The sequence below is a fragment of the Microtus pennsylvanicus genome, chromosome 4, assembly GCF_037038515.1.
Source record: "Microtus pennsylvanicus isolate mMicPen1 chromosome 4, mMicPen1.hap1, whole genome shotgun sequence".
Taxonomy (NCBI): Eukaryota; Metazoa; Chordata; class Mammalia; order Rodentia; family Cricetidae; genus Microtus; species Microtus pennsylvanicus.
The window spans coordinates 41,161,962-41,183,082 of NC_134582.1; the positions used below are offsets into that span (position 1 = coordinate 41,161,962).

The 21,121-nt window shown below is 42.6% G+C and overlaps 1 protein-coding gene across 4 annotated transcripts in view; it reads left to right on the forward strand.

Moving 5' to 3' along the window:
* The window catches only part of Prelid2 (PRELI domain containing 2), a 70,840-nt gene that overhangs the window by 42,812 nt on the left and 6,907 nt on the right, over window positions 1-21,121 (forward strand). For 2 of the 4 annotated variants that reach the window (XM_075968761.1, XM_075968763.1), the window contains one exon: window positions 7,985-8,056. The exons of the other annotated variants lie outside the window; for them this stretch is intronic. In XM_075968761.1, the coding sequence (XP_075824876.1) occupies window positions 7,985-8,056 (72 nt within the window). The remainder of the gene's footprint in view (window positions 1-7,984; window positions 8,057-21,121) is intronic. 4 annotated transcript variants of the gene reach the window in all.

The window sequence follows — 21,121 nt, forward strand, 5'->3', positions numbered from 1 at the left end:
GGATTAAAAAAAAAGTGTGCAGCACCAAACCCACCCTAACCTGGGTTTTTCAAATGTCCTTTTAGATCACATGTATTAGACTAAATCTTTTTTGACAGTAGGGAGTTATTATCCATTTTAAAACATGACTTTTCAAGAAAAAAATCAAACTAACAACCTCACATCCTAAAGTGACATGTTCACATGTTCAGATTTTTAGATATAGCATGCCCAAGCCAGACTTTTAAAAGCATGTTCAAATAGTTTGACTTGCTCACAGTTGTCTCTGTAGCAAATATTTCACACGCTGTTGAATTCCACTTCTGCTTCAGCTTTCTGATCAGCGTGATGAGAATAACGATGGCACTAATAACGGCGCCTTCCACGAGAGTGGTTGAGATAACAAATTATTTTATCACACATCGAAAATGTATTTCACAAACTAAAAGAAGGAGCACGTCTGTGTGACTGTATAATGAGAACGCTGCATTCCTCGGCATTTGTAGTCGTCCCTAACCGCAGAGACAAACTGGCTAAAAAAAGAACAATGCATGGCAAGATTGTTGTCGCCCATATTATCGTCCAAGCCCATGCAAAGAGGAGAAAAGTGAATTCTGGCCTCTAAAGAAACCAAATGGGAGCAGCTCACCCTACAGTTGTGATTTAGGTTTCCCTTTCTGTCCTGGGCTGCTTTGGAAGTGGACGTGGGGTGGAGGAGCTGGTAAGAACGTTGCAGAGATGGAAGGATCGTGTTCATTGTGGTATAAGGTGCCCTTTCTCAATGGAGTGGTGCCAGCAAGAGAAAGAAGTGGGTATTGGAAGCCAAATGTATTCTCCGTATGTAAATTAAAGTCATAATAGATCCTCGGTTTGTTTATGGCATCACAGTTTCATAATAAGGACAGCAGTTAGAAAGAGGTGGGGTGAAGCAGCCAGTGTCTTCTGGACCAGTGGTCTAGTCCTGAATGATCGTAGTTGAGATGTATAACTTCCATGGTCAGGCAAGGACAGGAAAATTTCTAGAATTTTGAGCTGTGGCTTAGGTCCCATTCATTGCATTAATGAGAGTCTGTTTCTAATGTACATTATGGTAGTTAATAAGCCACCAATTTCACCAGTGAAAATTCAGTTTGAACATTCCTTATGCTAATTTCCTTTTAAGGATGAAGGTAATTGAAATTTCTAGAGTGAGATTGCTGATTAGAATACTCGCAACAACCGCTGGAGTGTGAAGCGGCACTGGCTGTCCTTAGCATGCGACCCGTACGTGCCGTAGTACTTACTACCTTGTGCACGCTGAAAGGCTTTGAAGCAAATCGTAGACACTCGTCACCATACACAAGTATCAATTCCTGAACTAAAGGAGTGGGCTGAGCTTTTCAAAGACTTTTTAGTATGACATGGGATTCTGGCCACATGCTCAACATAGCGAGTGAAGCCTTACAGAGAGGCTCATTGACCACTGGTCTGATAACCCAGACTCCCAGTTTCCATCCATTAAATGTGGGGATCATAGTTTTATTCTGCGGGGAGCTGAAAGGATTCAGGAGTCTGAGCATGCTTGATGTCTATTAAACTTCAATAGTTACTAGTATTAAAAGATGTTTTCTGACAAGTATAGTTATAGGTAAATAAGTGATACACATGTATATGTAGCAATTCTTTTTCTGTCCTGCCAGCCAGCTCCCAAATAATGACACAGAGACTTATTATTAATTATGAAAGCTCAGCCTTAGCTTAGGCTTGACCCATTCGCTCTTATCCTTAATTTAACCTATATTTTTATTAATCTTTGTTTTACCATGTGGTGCTACCTCTCTTTCCTCTTGTTCTCCCTGTTCCCACTCTTCTGGCATCTCCCTCATGCACCTAGACTCCTCCTCCTACTTCCTCTCTCTTCCCAGAAATCCCACCTGCCTAGCTATTGGCCATTCGGCTTTTTTTTTAATATTTATTTATTTATTATGTATACAATATTCTGTCTGTGTGTATGTCTGCAGGCCAGAAGAGGGCACCAGACCTCATTACAGATGGTTGTGAGCCACCATGTGGTTGCCGGGAATTGAACTCAGGACCTTTGGAAGAGCAGGCAATGCTCTTAACCACTGAGCCATCTCTCCAGCCCGCCATTCGGCTTTTTATTACATCAGTCGCAGCAATAAACCTTCACACAGTGTACACATATCTCACAACATATATATGCATGAGTGTGGAGGACAGAGGAAAACCTTTGGTGTTACACCTCAGACATTATTCACCTTGTTTGTTGACATAGCATCTGGGTCCTGGGGCTCACTGGGCAGGCTAGGCTGTCAAGCCAGTGAATGGCAGGGCTATCCACCTGTCTGTGCCTCCTCAGCACAGGGATTACCAGTGTACACCACAATGCCTGGTTTTGTACTTCTATTCTGAGATTGGGCTCTGGTACTAGCAAGACAAGTACTTTACCAGCTGAGTTAACTCCAGCCCTGCAAATACCCTTTGAAGTACATACTGGAGTAAGATTTTAGTTTTGGTTATTTTGTTTTGCTTTGTTGTGACAAGAATATCTCTATTGTTCTCCCTGATTGGTCCTGAACTTGCTATGTAGTGTCGCTGGCCTGAAATTCATAATCTTCTTGCCTGAGCTTCCAAGTGCAGGTTACAGGTGTGAGTCACCATCACCCACCTAGATGAGATTTCTTTTTTGCCTTTGGAAATCTTTTCACAGTTAACTGAGCTTGGCTCTGGGTGTTGTTGTTTTCCCATTTTGCTTAGTTATTGGTTTGGGTTCCAGAACCCTGATTAGGTCAACGAGGAAAGGAGGAAATGACTTACAAATGGATATGGGAAAGCTGGGATCAGGTGGTCTGGGCTCTGATGAAGAAGCCACAGCACCCTGGGAACACAGTCTATCTATCGCATACAGTTGTACAGGAAGGCAGAGCTATTACGTACAGATGAACAAGGCGGTGGTTTATTATATATAGCCGAATGAGGAGGCGGATGTAGTTAATTTCTGTAGGGGAGACGTCTCCAGGTCATAAACTTTCAGGAAGAGAATGCTAGGGGGGCATATTTTGCACTCAGACCTAAAGAAAGCTTTGCCATCTCTCTGAGCCTCACCCCAGGGAAGGCTTTGCCATTCGCCTGGGTCTGAAGCATTGGAGTCTTTGTTATGACTGTGCCCCCCCACCCACCCATGTCAAACACTGGCTGTTCACTCAGAATCCCTACATCCTTTCTTTTGTGTGTGTGTGTGTGTGTGTGTGTGTGTGTGTGTGTGCTATTTTGGATCAAGCTTAGGGCCTTGTCCATGCTCAGTAAACACTCTTCCAGTTGAGCTATGTTCCCAGTCTCAAATAAGACTTTAGCCATACAATGGTAAAGGAAAAGTTCCTGCTGTTTCTTTCAAAACATTTTCATCATCTTCTTAAATTATAAATATTTTGTTAAAGCACAGTGAAATAGAGCTACAATTCTAATAATATTCCCCTTTAACATGTTGTTGTAGCTCTTTCTGCGTGTCTCTGTGTGTTTGTGTATGTATAGACAAGTTGTTTTCATATTTAAAAAAGTTGAAATCAGCCCAATGTTTTCATTTATGGACATATTGTCAAGAGTTTTTTGTCATTACATATTTCTATATTTTTTTTTGTTTTTTTGATTTTTAAATATTTATTTATTTATTATGTATACAATATTCTGTGTGTATGCCTGAAGGCCAGAAGAGGGCGCCAGACCTCTTTACAGGTGGTTGTGAGCCACCATGTGGTTGCTGGGAATTGAACTCAGGACCTTTGGAAGAGCCAGGCAATGCTCTTAACCACTGAGCCATCTCTCCAGCCCTGTTTTTTGATTTTTAAGATATGTTTTTACAAATAGCCCAAGCTACCTCAAACTCTACATAGCTCATGCTGAAGTTGAGCTTTAGGTCCTTGCCATTGCCTCCCAATTACAGGTGTGTAGTAGACAGTACATATTCCTTGAAAGCTTGACAGTTTGCATAATATCCTTTTTATATAACAGCTTTTATTATTAGTTTCTTTTTTTCCACTATTGGAAATAGTGTTGTGTCAAATCCCAGCGTATAAAAACTTCTGTACATGTCTGATTGCTTCTTGGGTTAAGACCTTCTGTGTGTATTATCAAGTTCTTTTCCAAAATAATTCTGCCTGCTTATAGCTTCTCCTACCAGTTCAGTATTGTGCTTGTCTAAATTGAATGACTTGGTGTCTTAGAACTGTCGGGCTGATTATTTTTAGCTCATAGAATTGTGAAGCAGAAGCAAAAGCAGCTCCAACCCTTTGATTATCCACTCTGGAAATGATAACAGTTACTGATTCTGCCATTTTCACATCGTTTGGCCTCAGTTCCCCCCTGGGCTTTTATGTTGTGCGATGTTGATGTGGGTGTTGTGTGAATGCTGAGTTCCTTAACTGAGAACGGTGTGTCCTATGAATACACTCGCATAGGTCGTCACAACTCTAAAAAGGTGGATATTTTAAAGTCAGTAATCCCAAGAGAGAGGAACAGAGCAAGAAAAAGTGTTGTTCGGCAGCATCCAAGTTACGGGCATGACATGAAGACGTCTGCGTGTAGCATGCAGACTGAGGACTGCGGGCTTCCATTTCCTGCTTTCCCATGTGCATTCTTTTAAGATTCTTTATGTGACTTGAACCACTTGAAAGGGCAGATGAAATATGCTCTCATATGCTTCAGTTCTGGAAGCCTCTTCCAGCTCTTATTTATGTCTGGTGATAATGCTTTTGAATCCTGCTCGAGTGCTCAACTAGACCTATTCAGGTCATAGTTAGGTCACTTGATGCCATGAGAATACCAAGGATGCTACTTCTTAACTACTTCCTTCTCGATAGGTCTTTCTTCTTGAATGCTTCCCTCTTCGCTCTCTGCTTATTCTGTTGTCATTAGAATCTTAGTCTCCTATAACACAGTCTTCCTGCAGAAGACATCTCAGACTCAGAGGTCTATGAGTCATACTGTTTTTGTGTGTGTGTGTGTGTGTGTGTGTGTGTGTGTGTTTTGCCTTGACTGTGAGACCTAGGAATCCCAAATCCCTGGGTGGCTCATTTGAATTCATCTGTTTGTAATGGGCTTTGCTCAGCGCTGTAGCTTTTGAGAACTCTTAAGTCAGTCAGCTGAAATTCTGGAAGTGTTTTCTCCAAACAAGGTGAAATCTGGGAACTCAACTTGTCTGAAAGGTTAGGAGTGGTTTCCTGAGGTTCGGATATGTGTGGGGTCATTGTGTGGTGGTAGGAGAGACCATGTCTACATGGGGTGGCAATGAGTTTCTGATCTGGCCAGGAGGTCGGAAACCCAGAACCTATTTTGTCTGAAAACCATGTTGTTCATTCTGGTTGCTCTGATCTAAACTATCATATTTTTTTTTTTTGTAAAATCAGATTGAATTAAGTCATTTTGAATTCTAAAATTATATGGATTTTTCATTCTCTCCTAGTTCCCCTTATCTCTAAATAACATTTTTCTGTCTTGTTAGTCTTTACCCATGCATAATAATAAATATTTTTAGTTACATAGAGATTAAAGAGCATCAGATGTAATTCATTTAAAAGGTAGATGGTTAGGTGTAGCGGAGACAACAGAAGATTAAAAATATGATACATGCTAATAAAACACTGGTTAATGGGAGAGGCTGTGAGCATGCAGTAGGGTTTTTATAATTTTGTTCATATGAGGCAAGCCGCATATTATAAAACTCGTAACTCTTTGAAATCTTGGTTCCAGTAATAGAGCAGGATGACTTATTTTTGATCTATACCTCCCATAAATACAATTTAGAAGCTCTAAGGGAGACCAGATAGAATAAAGATAGCAGCTGTAATCAGCGATTGCACACTGGTCCAAACACTTCATAATTTCCCAAACATTTATCCTCCCAGTAGCCTGGAAAAGAGGCCACAGTTATTCTTATCTTCCCCTCTTACAGCTGTGGACATGGCGGCATACAATACTGGAACTTGAATCAAGGCTGTGTGATTTTGGAGCCCACTCTCTTTGTGCCCAGTGTGAAGACAAAAGGCAAGAGAATGGCCCAACTCCAAGAGCATCTGGTGTAACTATGACCTTGAAGCAGACATTTGTAGACAGTAGAGGAAGTGTCCTTGCCTTCTTAGCTCTTACCATGACACTCTTTTTTTGTAGTGTTCATTTGTTCCACTCAGCCGGGCACTAGGACATTCGGGAGCTGAATTCTTGCCATTGTCCTGGATCAAATCTCCCACCGAAGTGTTAAGTTTCCCCAGCTCATTCTCTCTGTTTGTTGCACAAGACTCAAATATAGAAAGGCAGAGGAAACAGGAGTTTGTGGCCACCATAAATCTTTACCTACTCCATATAAACCTGAGGCAGGCATAGAACTTAAAGCTGAAACGGGCTGTACCAAGAGGCAACAACAACAAAAAGAAATAAAACAAGAAATAAAAAAGGGAAAAAAGGAAAGAAAGACAGAGAACAGGGACGGTGCATGCACACTGTGCAGACTGAATGCTTTTGCGGTCAGATTTGCTGTGGATCAAAAAGACCACTTTTAAGTTCCAGCTTTTCCTCAGCTAGACTCTTTGCACTAAATTAAGGCTCCTCAGTTTGACCCAAAAGACCAGAAAATCCCATCAGTCATCTCAGCTTGGGAGTTAAATTCAGAAGTGTAGGAATGGCTACTTGGATTGGAAAGGTGACTCCATTTCTTACCGGTAGTCCTGATAGTCCATTTGCAATCATGTGCTTGCACCCAGGGCCATGATGATTCAAAGTCCCCTGGGTTCCCTGATGTGGGGACTTGTTTCTTTGGGTCCTCTGCCTCTTTGGGGGTGATTTCTTATCTCTGCTCTGTGGAAGTTAATCTTCTGCTACTGGACCCCTTTTGTCGGGCCTACTTTTTGGGGGACCTCGGTAGTGGTGAAGTGAAAGAGGTTTGGGTGTCTGCCTGTTTCAGGGAAAAGGAGTATGTGTTTAGGGACCCTGAGTTTGTTGGAGTGATGTCTTTTTTGCCACCTTCAAATAAGTTTTCCCCACGTTCTTCCTCCCCTCTCCGTTTTCAATTCTTCTTGCTGTCTGGGATCTGTCATTTTACACATCGGTCCTCAGCTATCTTTCTTCCTGGGAGCTGTCATACACTGCTTTTATGTGCTCCCCTTCCTTCCACCTCGAATCCCCTCTCCCTTCCGCTTACTCTTCATTTTCTCCCCTGTTCTTCCTGGATTTTGTTGTCATCATTGCTTTGTTTTGAGACAGTGTCCTTGCATCCTAGGGGCCTGGAATTTAGGATGCCCTTGAACTCCTGTTGGTTCTCCTGCCTCAGTCTTCCCAGTGCTCGGACTACAAGCATGGACCATCGCACCTGGTTCTCAACTTTTTTTTTTCCCTATTTTTCTCCAAATTTTCTGAGCAAAAGAAAATGGTGTCTTTTGCAGTTAATTAACTTTTTTTCACATTTATTCCCAGGTTAAATAGAGTTTAAAGGCTATAATAAATTTTTCTTGATCAGTGAGTTTTAGTGGGGTATAGCTTTTGTTTTTAAATATATTTGCATTTGATGAAAACTTGACGGTTGTCAGATAGTGGTGGTGCACAACTTTAAAGCCAGTACTTAGGGGGCAGACATAGGTGGATCTCTGAGTTCGAGGTCAGCTTTGTCTACAGAGCCAGGACAGCCAGGACTACACAGAGAAACCCTGTCACAAAAAACAAAAATAAAAGCAAAAACACTTGGCTGTTTTTTCTTTATTAATCTCTAATCTTCTATACATATCTGAAATGGTTAAAATTTAAAATTATGATTGTTTCCTTCAAAAGGCTTTTAAAATCTTTTACATAATTTTTATGAGGCTCGTTTCAAAATGTTTCTGAATAACTGGTCTATGAATTGAATAACTAGTACATGTTTTAAATTGGGTTGTAGGGTTGTTTGTGACAACTCCCTGCCCAGGAGAGCTGTGTGACCTTGGACAAGCCATTAAAATCCACGTCTCATTTTCCTCATCTGTAGAGTGAAGACAGCATTGGTTCCCACTTCACCGAGTCCTTGGAAGGAGTAAATGAGTTATATAAAACAACACAGGTCAGGACTTGGCACAACGCAAACGATCGGTTGTTGTGTTGTCATTATTTAAAAAGCAAAGTGCAAGGAAGTTAAAAGCAAAAACTTATTTTTCCCATTATAGTGTTGCAGACAGTGTTTAGTGGTTATAATGAGCCTGCCTTTGGAGTCAGCCTGACCTGAGTTTTAATCTGAGCCCTTCCTCATCTTGTAGCCCAACCTTTTCTCAGGGTGGCATTTGAATAATGCTGTCTGCCTCTTGAGCATGAGAATCACAGGCAAGTGTAACAAAGCATGTAAGATACCTTGGCATGCAGGTAACACACCATAAGTGATTTTTGTTATCTTTGCATTAAAGTATAGTTTGGAATTGGGCTTCGTGGTGTGTGCTCGTAATTCTAGCACTCAGGGTGCTGAAGCAGGAGAACCATATTTGCACTGTATAGCAAGACTTTGGCTTAAGAAAAAAATAACAAAAACCCAAAACAAATTAAACAAGCCAACAAGCCTAATTGGTACATTTTCATCTAGTCTTATTTGCATATTTCAAACACTGATGTCCACATTATTAGTGCAATTATACATCTTTTTTCAAATAACATTTCATCACAAATGCCTTTATACTAATTACATAAGCTTCGAAACCATCATTTTGACGTTTCATTAAGTAGTTATAGCTTACTTTGCTATTTAGTACTAAACATTGAGGTTCTTTCTAACTCACAGTGCTTTTCAATGTTATAATGTCACAAAGGGACACAAGGTGAAACATCTGGAGGCTAGACCCTTTTATGTTTGTAATGCTGTCTTAGAAAAGATTAACTGAAGAATTCCTACAAATGTCACTGTTTCCCTGGTCTTTGTAAAGTTTCCCGTTTCTTACTAAGTGATTTCCAGATGGAATGTATGGAATGTACTACTCTGTCCTCAGGACCCAAAAATTCCTCAGGGCTCAGTGGATATTTATTGACTTAAAGAACACATTATTATATTATTTTCCAGAAATGGCAATAATTTTATGATTCTATTCTCTTTTGATTTAATATTAAAGCAGAGTAATTTCTTTCCAAATACAGAAACAATGGGATGGGAATAAGAACATTAGGCATGGCTAATATATTTTATATATGACCATTATTATTATCTATTGAATTTTAGTTAGTGTAGAAAGGAGTGGTTTTCAATGTGACCTCTTCATACCTGTATATGTATGTATTTTGTTACTATTTGGACAACCACAATTTCCTTGCCTAAGACCACACAGGGGGCAAGACTTAGTGCTATATTCAAATCAGGTGGTTAGGTCTCTGTCTTAACACTCAAGAGCAGGCTGCGTACCTGTTTGCTTTCAAATCGGAAAAATTATATTACTGTGTTTCTGCTATGAAAATGTATGGTCTTGGTCTTAACAGTGCTGGAGATTAATCCCAGGGCTTCCTGCCAGGCAAGTGCTCTGTCTGACACCGAGCTCCAACCCCTAGGCTAAGCGGCTTTAAGATGGAGAACCACCCTGTTTCTCTATCTCACTCTCCTAGCAGCCCACGTCTTTATGTCTGCCATGTAACAGGCATTTCCCAGAGAACCCGAATTGGCCAGTTAAATTCCAAATAAGGTAAACAAATTGAAGAGTTGTCCCCCACCTTGAGGATTTCACATGAATTTCTCCACAAGACCTGGAATTGCTTTCAATGCTTGGTTTTAAAGGAAATTCCTTTAAATAAATACCTTTGTGCCAAAGGAAAGAATTTTAAATACTTCTTTATCAAACGAAAGACGTTCAGAATATTTTCTGCATTGAAGACAGGTTTAGAGCTTCATCCACGTGGGAGTTATTAATCCGTGGAGATTTATCTGAGACTAAGCAGAGGATATGACCCTAGGAGTCGACCAGTCAAAACCCTGCCTGCGTAATTGGTTGACTTGGTGAAGTGACTTTTGAAAACTGCTATGGTTCTTCAGCTTTTCTTTACCACTTCCTAGTTTCTGACAGGAACCGGGGATTTTAAAATACCAGTTTGCCTAAGTGCTGCCAGACTTCGCCTTCTGAAAGCTTGAGGTGTGGTGATATACAGTTAGTTCCAACTCCCAGGAGGCTGAGGCAGGAGGATTTCAAGTTTAAAGACAGACTGGGCTGCATAGCAATACCCTGTATGAAAACCAAAACAGAATAAAACAGCTAGTCAAACAAATGAAGTCAGTACTCCTTTACCTTTAAATCTGTACAGATTTTGTTTTTAACATTTAGTGGCTTTCTTAAATGTTGCCATTATTCAAAGATTGCTTCTAGAACTCTTCACAGCTTCTTCGTGTGCTTCTCCACAGAGTGTATGATGATGAAGGCTACCATCATATGTTGGCCTTTCATTATATTGCCATTAATTATGGCACTGTAGCTCCCAAAAGGGACTTAGTGCTTTGCTCATCTGTGTTTTTTGTCCCCAAGAAATGATGGGCATGGTTAGCACCAAAAGACCTTGTAGGGATAAGTCCCGCCCCTTAGGCATTCGCAGACAGTTTGTAAAAATATATATAGTTTTAATGTAGAAATAGACTTACAGAACCACCGTTCCCGCGGAGACCAGGAAAGTAGAAGAGACAGCTCGGAGCAGGCTCGCCAAATTTATAGGCAGACATTAGCCCGAGGCGAACACGCCCCCTAAGGGGCGGGACTTATCCCTACAAGACCTTTAGTGATGTGGTGAATGAGAAATGCTCCTGATAGCCAATAGCCTCAGGTGTTTGAACCCTTGGTCCCCAGTGGGCAGCACTGCTTGGGGATCTTTAGGAGGTGGAACTTTGAGGGAGGAAGTATGTCTGAGGCTGGGCTTTGTGACTTGCAAACTCCACTTCCAGTTCTCTTTGCATGGAGTTGAAGCTACGATCCTCACCATCGCGGATTCTCCCTCTGGATCTGTAAGCAAGAACAAATATGCTCTTCCTTCAGTTGCTTTTGGTCATGGTGTGTTGTTAGAGCAATACAAAATCACCGAGCAAGTGGGAGACAAATGCTGGTTGGACAGCTGGCCAAGGTGTTCTATGCATAGACAATTTATTGGGGCAGAAATGCTTCCCGTGGGTATGCTTGGCTTCTGTTGGGCCCAGCAGTGAGACTCCTTTGCTAGAAAAGCAGTTGGAGGTGTGGTGAGATGCTTGGATCTGAGGATATTGCAAACACTGCTTGTGCTTTGTTCTCATTCTGTTTCCCGTAAAGCTAGAAAATTAAGACTCCATGGCAATCGTGTGAAAGCTGCAAACACAGCTTTCCTCCCCCTTCCATCCCATTTTCTCTTCCGTATGACCCAGGTTGGTTTTGAACTTGATGTGAAATGGAGCCTGGCTTTGAACTACTAATCCCTCGGTCTCTACTTTTGAAGTGCTGGGATTGTAGCAGTGTGCCACTACACTAGGCAGCAAACAAACCCTTTAAAGGCCTTAGGACACTAAGAGAGTCATTCTAGATTCTGCTTCTTTCTAGTCAGGCATATTACTGACAAAATTTCGAGTTTCACTTCTTCTGTGTTACTAGCTCAGATGGGGCATGAGGATTGATGAGTCCAGGAGTATTGTGTGCTCAGCATGGCACAGCAGAGGGCTTTGCCTGCCTGCTGAGGACCAGTTCTTCCCTGGACCCAGATTCTATTTGTATTTGTTCCTGGTGTTGACCAGTGCTGTGACCAGATGTTGCTCACCATCTGGTATGTCAGCAGTCATGAAAGCACCAGTAGCATCTCTGAGGTGATGTAATGAGCAAGGGAAAGACACTGTGAATGTACAGATGATGGAGGTGGGACTCTGGTGGCATTTCTTGTGTGCCACTGGACACTGACTGAAGAGGACCTTGTGGTGAAAGACACCCTCATCCTGTATCCCCATCCTCCACCCCTCACCCTCCATTTCCCCACCCCATCTTGGGTCACAGGGAGACTAGAAGGTTCAACACTGTTAATGCAAGCGTGTTGTATACAACTGGCTTTAGATGTCCCATTTAATTCTTTTTCTTAATAATTTAATTAAGTTTGTTTTATGTGCATTGTGTGTGAAGATGTCATATCCCCTGGAACTAGAGTTACAGACAGTTGTGAGCTGCCATATGGGTGCTGGGAATTAAACCCATGTCCTGGAAGAGCAGCCAGTGCTCTTAAATGCTGAACTATCTCCCCAGCCTCATTTCGTTTCATTCTTCAAGGTAGCATTGCAAAGCAAAATGCTTCTTCTGTCCTCTCCACCCAGGCAAGCAAGTAAATTTGTTGAGGTGAGTGCTCATTGTAAAAATAGCTGGAGAAATCCAGGCTGAAGTTCTAGGCTGGCCACTTGACAACCGTCTGGCCCTAAGTGCTCACTATTCTAGATCTGTCACTCCGTAACCACGTGGCCTTAAGTTCTCACTCTTCTGGGTTTAGGAACTGATACTGTTCAAAGGAAACACCTGATTTGAAGATGTGTAAATATTACTGACTTACACAGAAGCATGACTGTGGGCCAGGGTGGAAATAAAACAAAAGGAGAATTATCTAGGAATCTGTTGGCAACAATGAGATTTTGTACATTCTGTTGCTGACAATTCATTGATAAAATGTGCATACACTATGACTTGCTATTTTATTTCAGAACAAGGAAGGAAAAGGAGAAGCTATGCTTTGGCTTAAGTTTGATGAGTGGGGGCCAAAAATGTCTGCTAGAAGGAAATTGATAGAATCCTTGTTATTTTTTAGTGTGTTGCAACAAGAGTAGGTAATGGGGCCCCCTGGTACGAAGCACCTTCAGTAGCTCTGCTGGAGGAGAAGAGAGAACGCCATGTCATTAGGACCAATGCAGGCGGGGTGAGGAGTACTGAACATGTCCCATTGATGGAGACTTCTAAGCGAATATGGGTGTTCAGTTGCAGGATGGTCTCAGGAGGGGTGTGGCTCTGTGTGAGAGGCTGGCCTTGATTAATGGCAAGAGAAAGCTGTGTTTCACGTGAAGTTCAAGCCAGGAGAAATAAAACAATGTACAGATCACATATCTAGACAGCCAAAATTGAGACAGGTTGAGCCATGTTGGACAGTGGAGGAAGAACTTAATAATAGAAGCATACCAGGGACTTAAAGCTTGTCAGGTTGGGTTTTATGGGGGAAGGGGGTCATGAAAATAACGGTGCCATCTTTCCTCCTGTAGATTTGGCTGTAGATTTCTTTAAATCAAACAGGTCACTTTCAACCCTTTGTTAAAGATTTTTTTTTCTAGTTTAGAAAATATAAGGTCTTTCCCAAGTTTTAGATTTGGGGGCATAGTATTTCCTGTTGCAAATTGTGGGACATATTCTTCTTCTCCAAGAGAGAAAGATTCATAATTGAAGCAGAGGTATCCGAATCATTGTAGCAGTTAGTGTTTTGCAGTTCCATTTAAAGATTTGAAGGTGATTAATGAAAATAAAAATGAATCTTGCTGGAGACTATATCAGCTACTATTGGGAAAAGTATATCAAAGCTGTATATTGTATCTGATTCTTCCTACTTGAAAAGTATTATATTTGAGATAATTCATAGATGTGATTAGATACTGACTCACATTAAAATTCATGACATTTTGTTTGGGAACAGGACTAAAATATCTGATTTATTTATCAAAAATTTTGAGCCAAAGTCAACAGGGAAGGGAGAAAGTCTCTTGGTCCAGATCCAGCATTGTAATAGGAGTTTCTCACTCTCATTAGAACTTGTAGCCTAGCCGAATTCCAGACTCTTCTGCCTGATTACCTTGAGTCAAATGGAGGCTCTGTTTCTTAGTTACTGTGTGGTTTTGGTTTAATGTCTCTGAGCTTTGGTGTCATCCCCAAGCACAGATAACAATCCTTTAGTGCAATTGGAAGCTAGAGGAGTTTTTCTCTGGGAAGGTTCTCTCAGTGTTTGGCACACTGCATGGGCTAATAGATTTTTATTATTGTTATTTGGTACTATTCCAGTTTTGTAGATGAAGGTAGCTCTAAATTGAAAAAATTGGCCATCAGATTAAAAGATGCTTTACTGTGATGAAATATCTCTTTCTGGAGAGCTATGCTCAGTGTTTCTTTCATAGTTGGGTGAGAACGCTGGATGCAGATAGCTTCCTCCATTCATTCCTCCCTTCCTCCATTTCTCTTTATTGCCCTCCTTTCCCTCACAAAGGATGCCTACATTTTTGGGTTCTAGTGTGGGTGGAATTCACCAGTGGCCACTCATGGGATTTTTCTTTGATCTCATGGAATATACCTTTTCATGGAGGTGACAGAAAAGACTGGGAATTTTAGGAGCTTGAGAATTGCTATAAAGGCAGTGGGATATGGCTGGTCTGTATGAGCAGGGGTGGCTACAGTAATAGGCCTTCTCGGAGGAGGGGCTAACTCATTTGAGCTGTGGAAGCTGCAGAGGGTGAGGAGGGCTGCCACTTGAAGACCTGGGGCCTTGCCTCAGCGAGAACCGTGGGTGAGAAAGAAGGCACAGGTTTGTTTCTGAGTGGGAAGCAGGCATGTGAGCCATGTACATGATCAGAGGGGAATGCGGAGGGAGGGTTGTGTCTGGAGGACTGGAAGGGCACTGGCCAGACAGGGCCCGATGAGTATAGTTAGGGCCACAGGTCATATTGGGAGTTGAGGCAGCCAAGTGGTGTTACTTTATCTTATTCATGTCTTCAGAATTCTGTGTTGTTAACAAGATGGTTCTAAACAAGTTCTATAGAAGCCATCTTAATGGAAAATAGGAGTTGAAGGGTAATGAAGTTTTTGAACTAAATTTGATGCAAATCTTTTTGTTAAGTGTCCAGTTATTTTATCTATCTATCTATCTATCTATCTATCTATCTATCTATCTATCTATCTATCTATCTATCTATCTATCTATCTATCACCTATTTTTAAGATTTATTTATTTGTTATGCATACAGTGTTTGACCTGAATGTACACTTGCATGCCAGAAGAGACCCCAGATCTCATTACAGATGGTTGTGAGCCATGATATGGTTGCTGGGAATTGAACTCAGGACCTCTGAAAGAACAGCCACTGCTCTTAACTGCTGAGCCATCCCTCCTGCCCATGGCCGATGATTCTATAACGCAAACTTCCACATTGAAAAGTATCTCTTTTTGACCTGGTTGTGCTCCTGGCTCTTTCCCTGTCATTCCTTCTTCTTTCTTCCTCTCATGCCTTCATCCTTTCCTTGTTTTGTCCCTTCATCTCTGCGGCAGCTCTTGTGATGCTGAACCTCCCACTCGCATTTCACAGATGCTGACCATGAGTAAGATTCATTCAGATCAGTTCTTCCTAAGCTCATCATTTTTAGCATTCAGAAGTCATATGTTGATAAGTTTTATAACTCATCAGCATTGAACACCTACTGTGTGTTGAATTCTGCCCAAGGTACCGGAATTTAAACATAAGCAAAATTTGCACCCTAACTGAGCAGCTTGCCATCTCTTCTAAAGTGGTAGGAATACAAATAGATTATTGACTGGTTAGCTAGTGGATTCATTCATTCATTCATTCATTCAGTGCGCAGTTATTGTACATCTTCTGTGAACCAAGGCTGTACTCTTCCACAGGATGCATCCTTTTTTGTTTGCCTGTTTCTTATTATTCTCTGTGTGTTGCAGTGGAAGTTGGGGAGGGGGGATGTGGGGTTTTCACATGCCATGCTGTGTATGTGGAGGTCAGGACAACTTTGTGAAGTAGTCTCTTCACCTTTTTACCTTTGTTCTATGGGATCAAACTCAAGTGGTTAGACTTTTGCTAATCCACTTCATCATCTCATCCCCTCTCAACAGGATCTCACTTATCTCAGGCTGATCTTAAACTTGCTGTGTTGCCAAAGATGACCTTGAGTTTCTGATCCCGCTTCCACTGCCCCCTGAATGCTGGGATTGCATGCATATGGCACCGCACTTGGTTTAAGCTGTGCTGAGGAAGGAGCTTTGTTCGTGCTGCGAGGCTGTATCTCCAGCCTCGCAGGATTGCAGGCGGATTTAGGGCAAGCACGGCTCATTAATTGTAGGGTGTTTACCATAAACTAGCATTTTGATGTTGGGAATTATGGTAATCAGATTAAACAGGGTTTTACCCAAATTTTCGAACAAGCCCTCGTCACTGTCTCTCTTCTAAAAGGAGGCAGTTGCGGTATAAAGAATTTTAAATTTTGCCCAAAGTTTCACAGCAAGCTTGGATGTGACCCAGATGTCTCCAATAGAGCCATTAGCCAATTACAGTGTCATTTGTGGCTACATAGGAGGTTTCATGAGCTAGTGTCCCTTCCAGGAAGACGTGGCGTTAAGGAGGAGAAAGTGTGTGGATGTGAGTGGGGAACCAGGAGCTTGAAAGACGGGGTGTATAATCATCCTGCTTCCTTCTCTGTTCTGTCCAGTTTCTCATGGTGATTGCTGAACAGTGAGAGCGCTGTGTGCAGCCCCCACCCCAGCGCCTTTTCCGAACCTTCTCGGGTTCCCTCTTCACCTTCTCTGGTGTCTGTGGCTCATAAGCAACCTTGTAGTTACTCAGTCTCTCCTCCTCCGGTTGTTCTTCCGGCTTGTCTCTCCTTTTGTACCTGACCTCTCCTTCCCTTTGTCTTTCATGTGGTTTTTCTTCTATAAGTTACAACACTTTTCAGAGATTTGCTTGCCTTTTGGTTGTTTTTTATTTTTTCATGAGACTATGACCTCTGAGTAGGGACATCATGTCCTCTTGGATCTCTCTGCTGCTGGCAGCAGCCTCATACACACAGTGGCAGCTGGTACTGTGGACAGTGTCTTAACTAGATTTTCTATTGCTGTGATAAAATACCATTGACCAAAAGCAACTTGGGGAGGAAAGGGTTTATTTTGCTTTCACTTCAGCATCACAGTCCATCATGGAAGGAAGTCAGGGCAGGAACTTAAGGCAGGAAGCCAGAGGCAGGAGCTGAAACAGTCCACGGAGGAATGCTGCTTACTGGCTTGCTCCTCGCTGCTCATTCGGTTTTGTTTTGTTTTTGTTCTTTTAAAAATGTGTATCTCAATACTACCTGCCGCGGAATAGTACCACCTGCAATGGGCTGGACCCTTCTTTATTAATCAATCACCAGACAAGAAAATGTCCCACTGGCTTGCCTACAGGCAATCTTATGGAAGCATTTTCTCAAGTGAGGTTCCCTCCTCTCAGACACTCTGGCTTGTATCAGGTTGATAAAAATTTAGCTAGCACAGGCAGTATTTGCTCTGAAGCCATGAGCCACAAGAAGGGAGTTCTTTCCAGTGGGGTCTTTGACATCATTTTTTCTTATTACTGTGATAATTAAGTGAGCAGCTCTCTTATTAAGAGCTCGGCATGGGTATGCCTCTGGGGAACCGTTCTGATGCCTGTAATTTTTGTGAGGTCTCATATGACTCCCTTTGGAGCCTCTCAGGTAAAATCAGATGTTTCTTGAGGGAGCGTCAACTTGATTGTAAAATAAACACACTGTCTACATCTAATCATCTTTGATGCTACCTCTCCTGAAGACACACTTTGGTCTTGCAGTGATCAGTGGTTTCTTAGAAACAGAGAAGGGTGTGTGTGAAGGGTTTCAAACTGAAAGCTTCCGAGACTAAGGAATGGGAGTACCTTTAGGTCTTGCCGTCCCAGCATTAGCGACATGAGGCCCTGAGGTGGCTTTCTTGCCTGTGTATTGACAAATGGGGAACGATGGCCTAGTAAGAGAGGAAAAAACATTCCGAGGGCAGAGAGATAATAAAATCAAGCTGGTTTATAGTTTGTCAGTCCAGAAAAGCTTTGAAAGCTTGTCTGAAAGGTGGGCGCACTTAATGTTTACTCTGCATGCGGGCCGCATTGTGTGGTAAGGGGTATAAATTTAGTCTCTTTAAGTCTCATCTGGGGGGGGGTAAGATTGGAGTGTTAGAATGAACTTTATTTGAAAGCACTATCGAGTGGGCTTTGGCTTGGCCCCTCCTTCCCAAGAAAGGTGCCGAATAATGCCTGGCCTACTGTTGGGATTTTTCATTTCCTTAATTTAATTAATTTCCTTAATTATAAGCCCTTTCCCCTGCCCTCACTCTCCCCTTTCTATATCTTAACGGTTCTTCTTCACTGTAAAGTGTATGAGAGGGGGAGCGAAGGAAAGAGAAATCAGCAGTCACTTTGTGAACGTAATTGATTCAATAAATAACGTCTTGGAATTCCCAGGGCAAAGCTTGGAATCTTTATTTCCGTCAATTAGTGGCCTGGTAAGTGGTGGAGGTCTTAATTTAGACGGATGAGACAGTTTATGGATTAGTTCTCTCTTCCCAAGGAAGAATGTGCCTTCCGTGTTTTAAAGACACACCGTCTGGATGTGTGCAGCTGTTCTGAAAAAAAGAACTTCTGTCACGGCGGTTCCCGTTCCTCCTGGAAACAGGAAGACATTTCATTATTGGGGGTGGGGTTGTTGGAACATGAAAAGATTGAAACAAGAAAGGAAATTCCTTGTAAATTCTATTAGGGCTGGGACTTTTTCTTCGCTGTTTACCGTTTAACATCCAGTGCACATAGTGGACACACAGCAAATATTACTCAGACATATTGTTGGATAAATGACAGCGGAAGTGAACCTGGTCTGGGTCTTAGAATTGTGTTAGATTTTTGTCCCACTACTTGTTGCAGCTTTGGTCCCCACTTCCTCCCCAGTGATGTAGGAGGCTAGGTCTTTTTAAGATTTATTTTTCATCATATGTTTTTGTGAGTGTGTATGCATGCAAGCACAGGTATCTGAGGAGGTCAGGAAAGGGTGTAGGATCTCCTGGAGCTGGGAGTTGCAGGAGGTTGGGAGTTGCCTGATGTGGGTGCTGGGAATTGAATCCAGGTCCCCTGCCAAGAGCAAGTATTCTCTCTGGTTCCACCAGGAGACTGATTTTAAAAGTACCGTTTGAGACAACATCTCCAGGTATGATAATAGGAAGCCTACTTCATCATGCCCAGATGGGCAGAGCTGGAGGGCATCGTACAAGGCTTCTAAGTTGCATTTCAGAATCTCACAAAGTGTGTTATCAACGCACAGTTCCAGGCCCTGTCCCTGGAATTTCTGATGAAGTCACTTTTGGGGCTGAGGAGCCTGTAATCTCTTTTGTGCATGGTCCTAGTTGGTTTGGTGTGTTGAGAACAGATGGCCTCAAAGTCCCCTGACCTTGGTAGTCTAAGACACTGCTTGGTCAAAGTGACTGTCCTAAGGAACCCAGCTTTGGAAGGGCTGTGAGCTGAACATAGGGCTCAAGTCTCCTGGCTCAGATGACTGCTATTGTCCTGTGGTTTGCTGTCCTGGTTCATCTGTCAAACCATTCTTCTCAGATACTTAAATACTGCAGCACCATCTGGGGTGATGGCTCTGGCAGAACTGGAAGAACCTTCAGAATCATATCTCATTTGTTCTGCTTTGGTGTGAAAGATGTGTATCTGTGTATGTGTGTGTATGTGTGTGTGTACTTGTGTGCTTGCATGTGTGTTTATGTGTATATATGTAAATCTGTGTATGTGTGTGTGGCGTATGTTCGTGTAGGTATGCTTATATGGGCATACAAGGTTCACATGTTTATACATGCGTGTGGAGACCAGAGGTTTCTGTTAGGAATCTTCCTTGATCGTTTTCCACCGTATCTTTTTAAGATGTGTCTCTTGTTTAACCTGGGACCCATGGATTTAGCTAGAATGGCTGAGCAATAAATTTGATATATCAGTCTGTCTGTCTCTGCTCCCTTGTCTCCCAGTGCTGGAAATACAGATGTGTTATTAACTTTTTTTTTGGTATTTAAAAAGAAATGTGTTGGGTGTTTGAACTTAGGTCCCCATCTTCACATGTCAAGCACTTTAACCACTTCCCCAGCCCCTATTTTATTATGTTCCCAAGTGATGCCTTTGATTCCTTCCAATCCCTGTCTCCTAGCTCACAAAGTACCCATGGTGGGTCCCAGCTCTTCCTTCGTGGGCCCACTCAATATTACTCAGCCCTCCTTGATCTTAAGAATCACGTGAAACGTCAAAGATAAAGAGCTCTGGGGCCTCCCCAGAGTCCCATTGAACCCGCCTTTTTGGGAGAGGCTTGGGGAACTGTTTTCAAGTTCTTTTCATTGCTATTATTCTCAAGATTTCTAGTCTGTGGGTACAGCAGGCCCTTTCCTCCTGGATCCAGTTTTGCCATCTTTAAAACCCCACCTCATGGTTATGCCTCAGTCCCATCTTTCTGTCTGCAAGCTATTTTCTGGCCTGCAGAACTGGTCTCCAAAGTAGGAGAGGAATATCCACTGTCTTCTTTCCTCCAAGAACAGGTGGTAGGCAGGGCGGTGTGGGGAGTCATGGACTGAGCAGTGCAGAAGACTGGTGTGTGAGGCTGGAACTAGGGTGGAGTGCCTGTATGCTTTCCCTGGCATCAGAGCTTTGGGCACATACCTAAACCTCTTTGAACATCTGTGTTCTAACTAGGGAAGCGGTTTTGTGTGTATTAAACAAGGTGTCCGAGGTGGAGATTTGCACGTGGAGTGTATTAGAGAGGGCTCTCGGGAGCATCTCTGTAGGAGGAGGGAAGCCTGGGAGGCTGGCTGAGATACAGCTATGCCATGGAGAGCCATGAGGGTGCAATGCCTCTTAAATTTGTTGGCAATTGAGGGAAGAAGAGAGCCATTCTGTCTTCATATCCACCAGTCATAGGCTATGGGCTGGCACTGGAGAAAGGGCATGACCTCAGGTGATGATCCGCCTTGGCTGAGATGTCTGTGTGCCTGCAGCGGTCCCTAATAGGTGCTTGCAGCTGGGGAAAGAGTGCCTTCCTCTTGGAGAGCATCTCGGTGGGATACGGCAGCACCTGCTGTCCACACCAGCGCACATGAACCTTGGCAGTGAAACCAGCACAATTGTCAGCATTCGGCAAACATTTACGGTTGTCATTATCCCAACTCTGGCAAGCTGTCCCACTTGTGAGACATTGCTTACCTTGGCTTGGGCTGCTGTCTGGTGTTGTAAGCAGATTCCAAACTCTGCTCTGCCCACCTCCTAAACAGCTTCGAGAACACATGGAGAAAGCAGAAGGGGAATTGCTGAGTGAAATATTACGAAAATGTCAGGGATGACTGAGCCCACTTT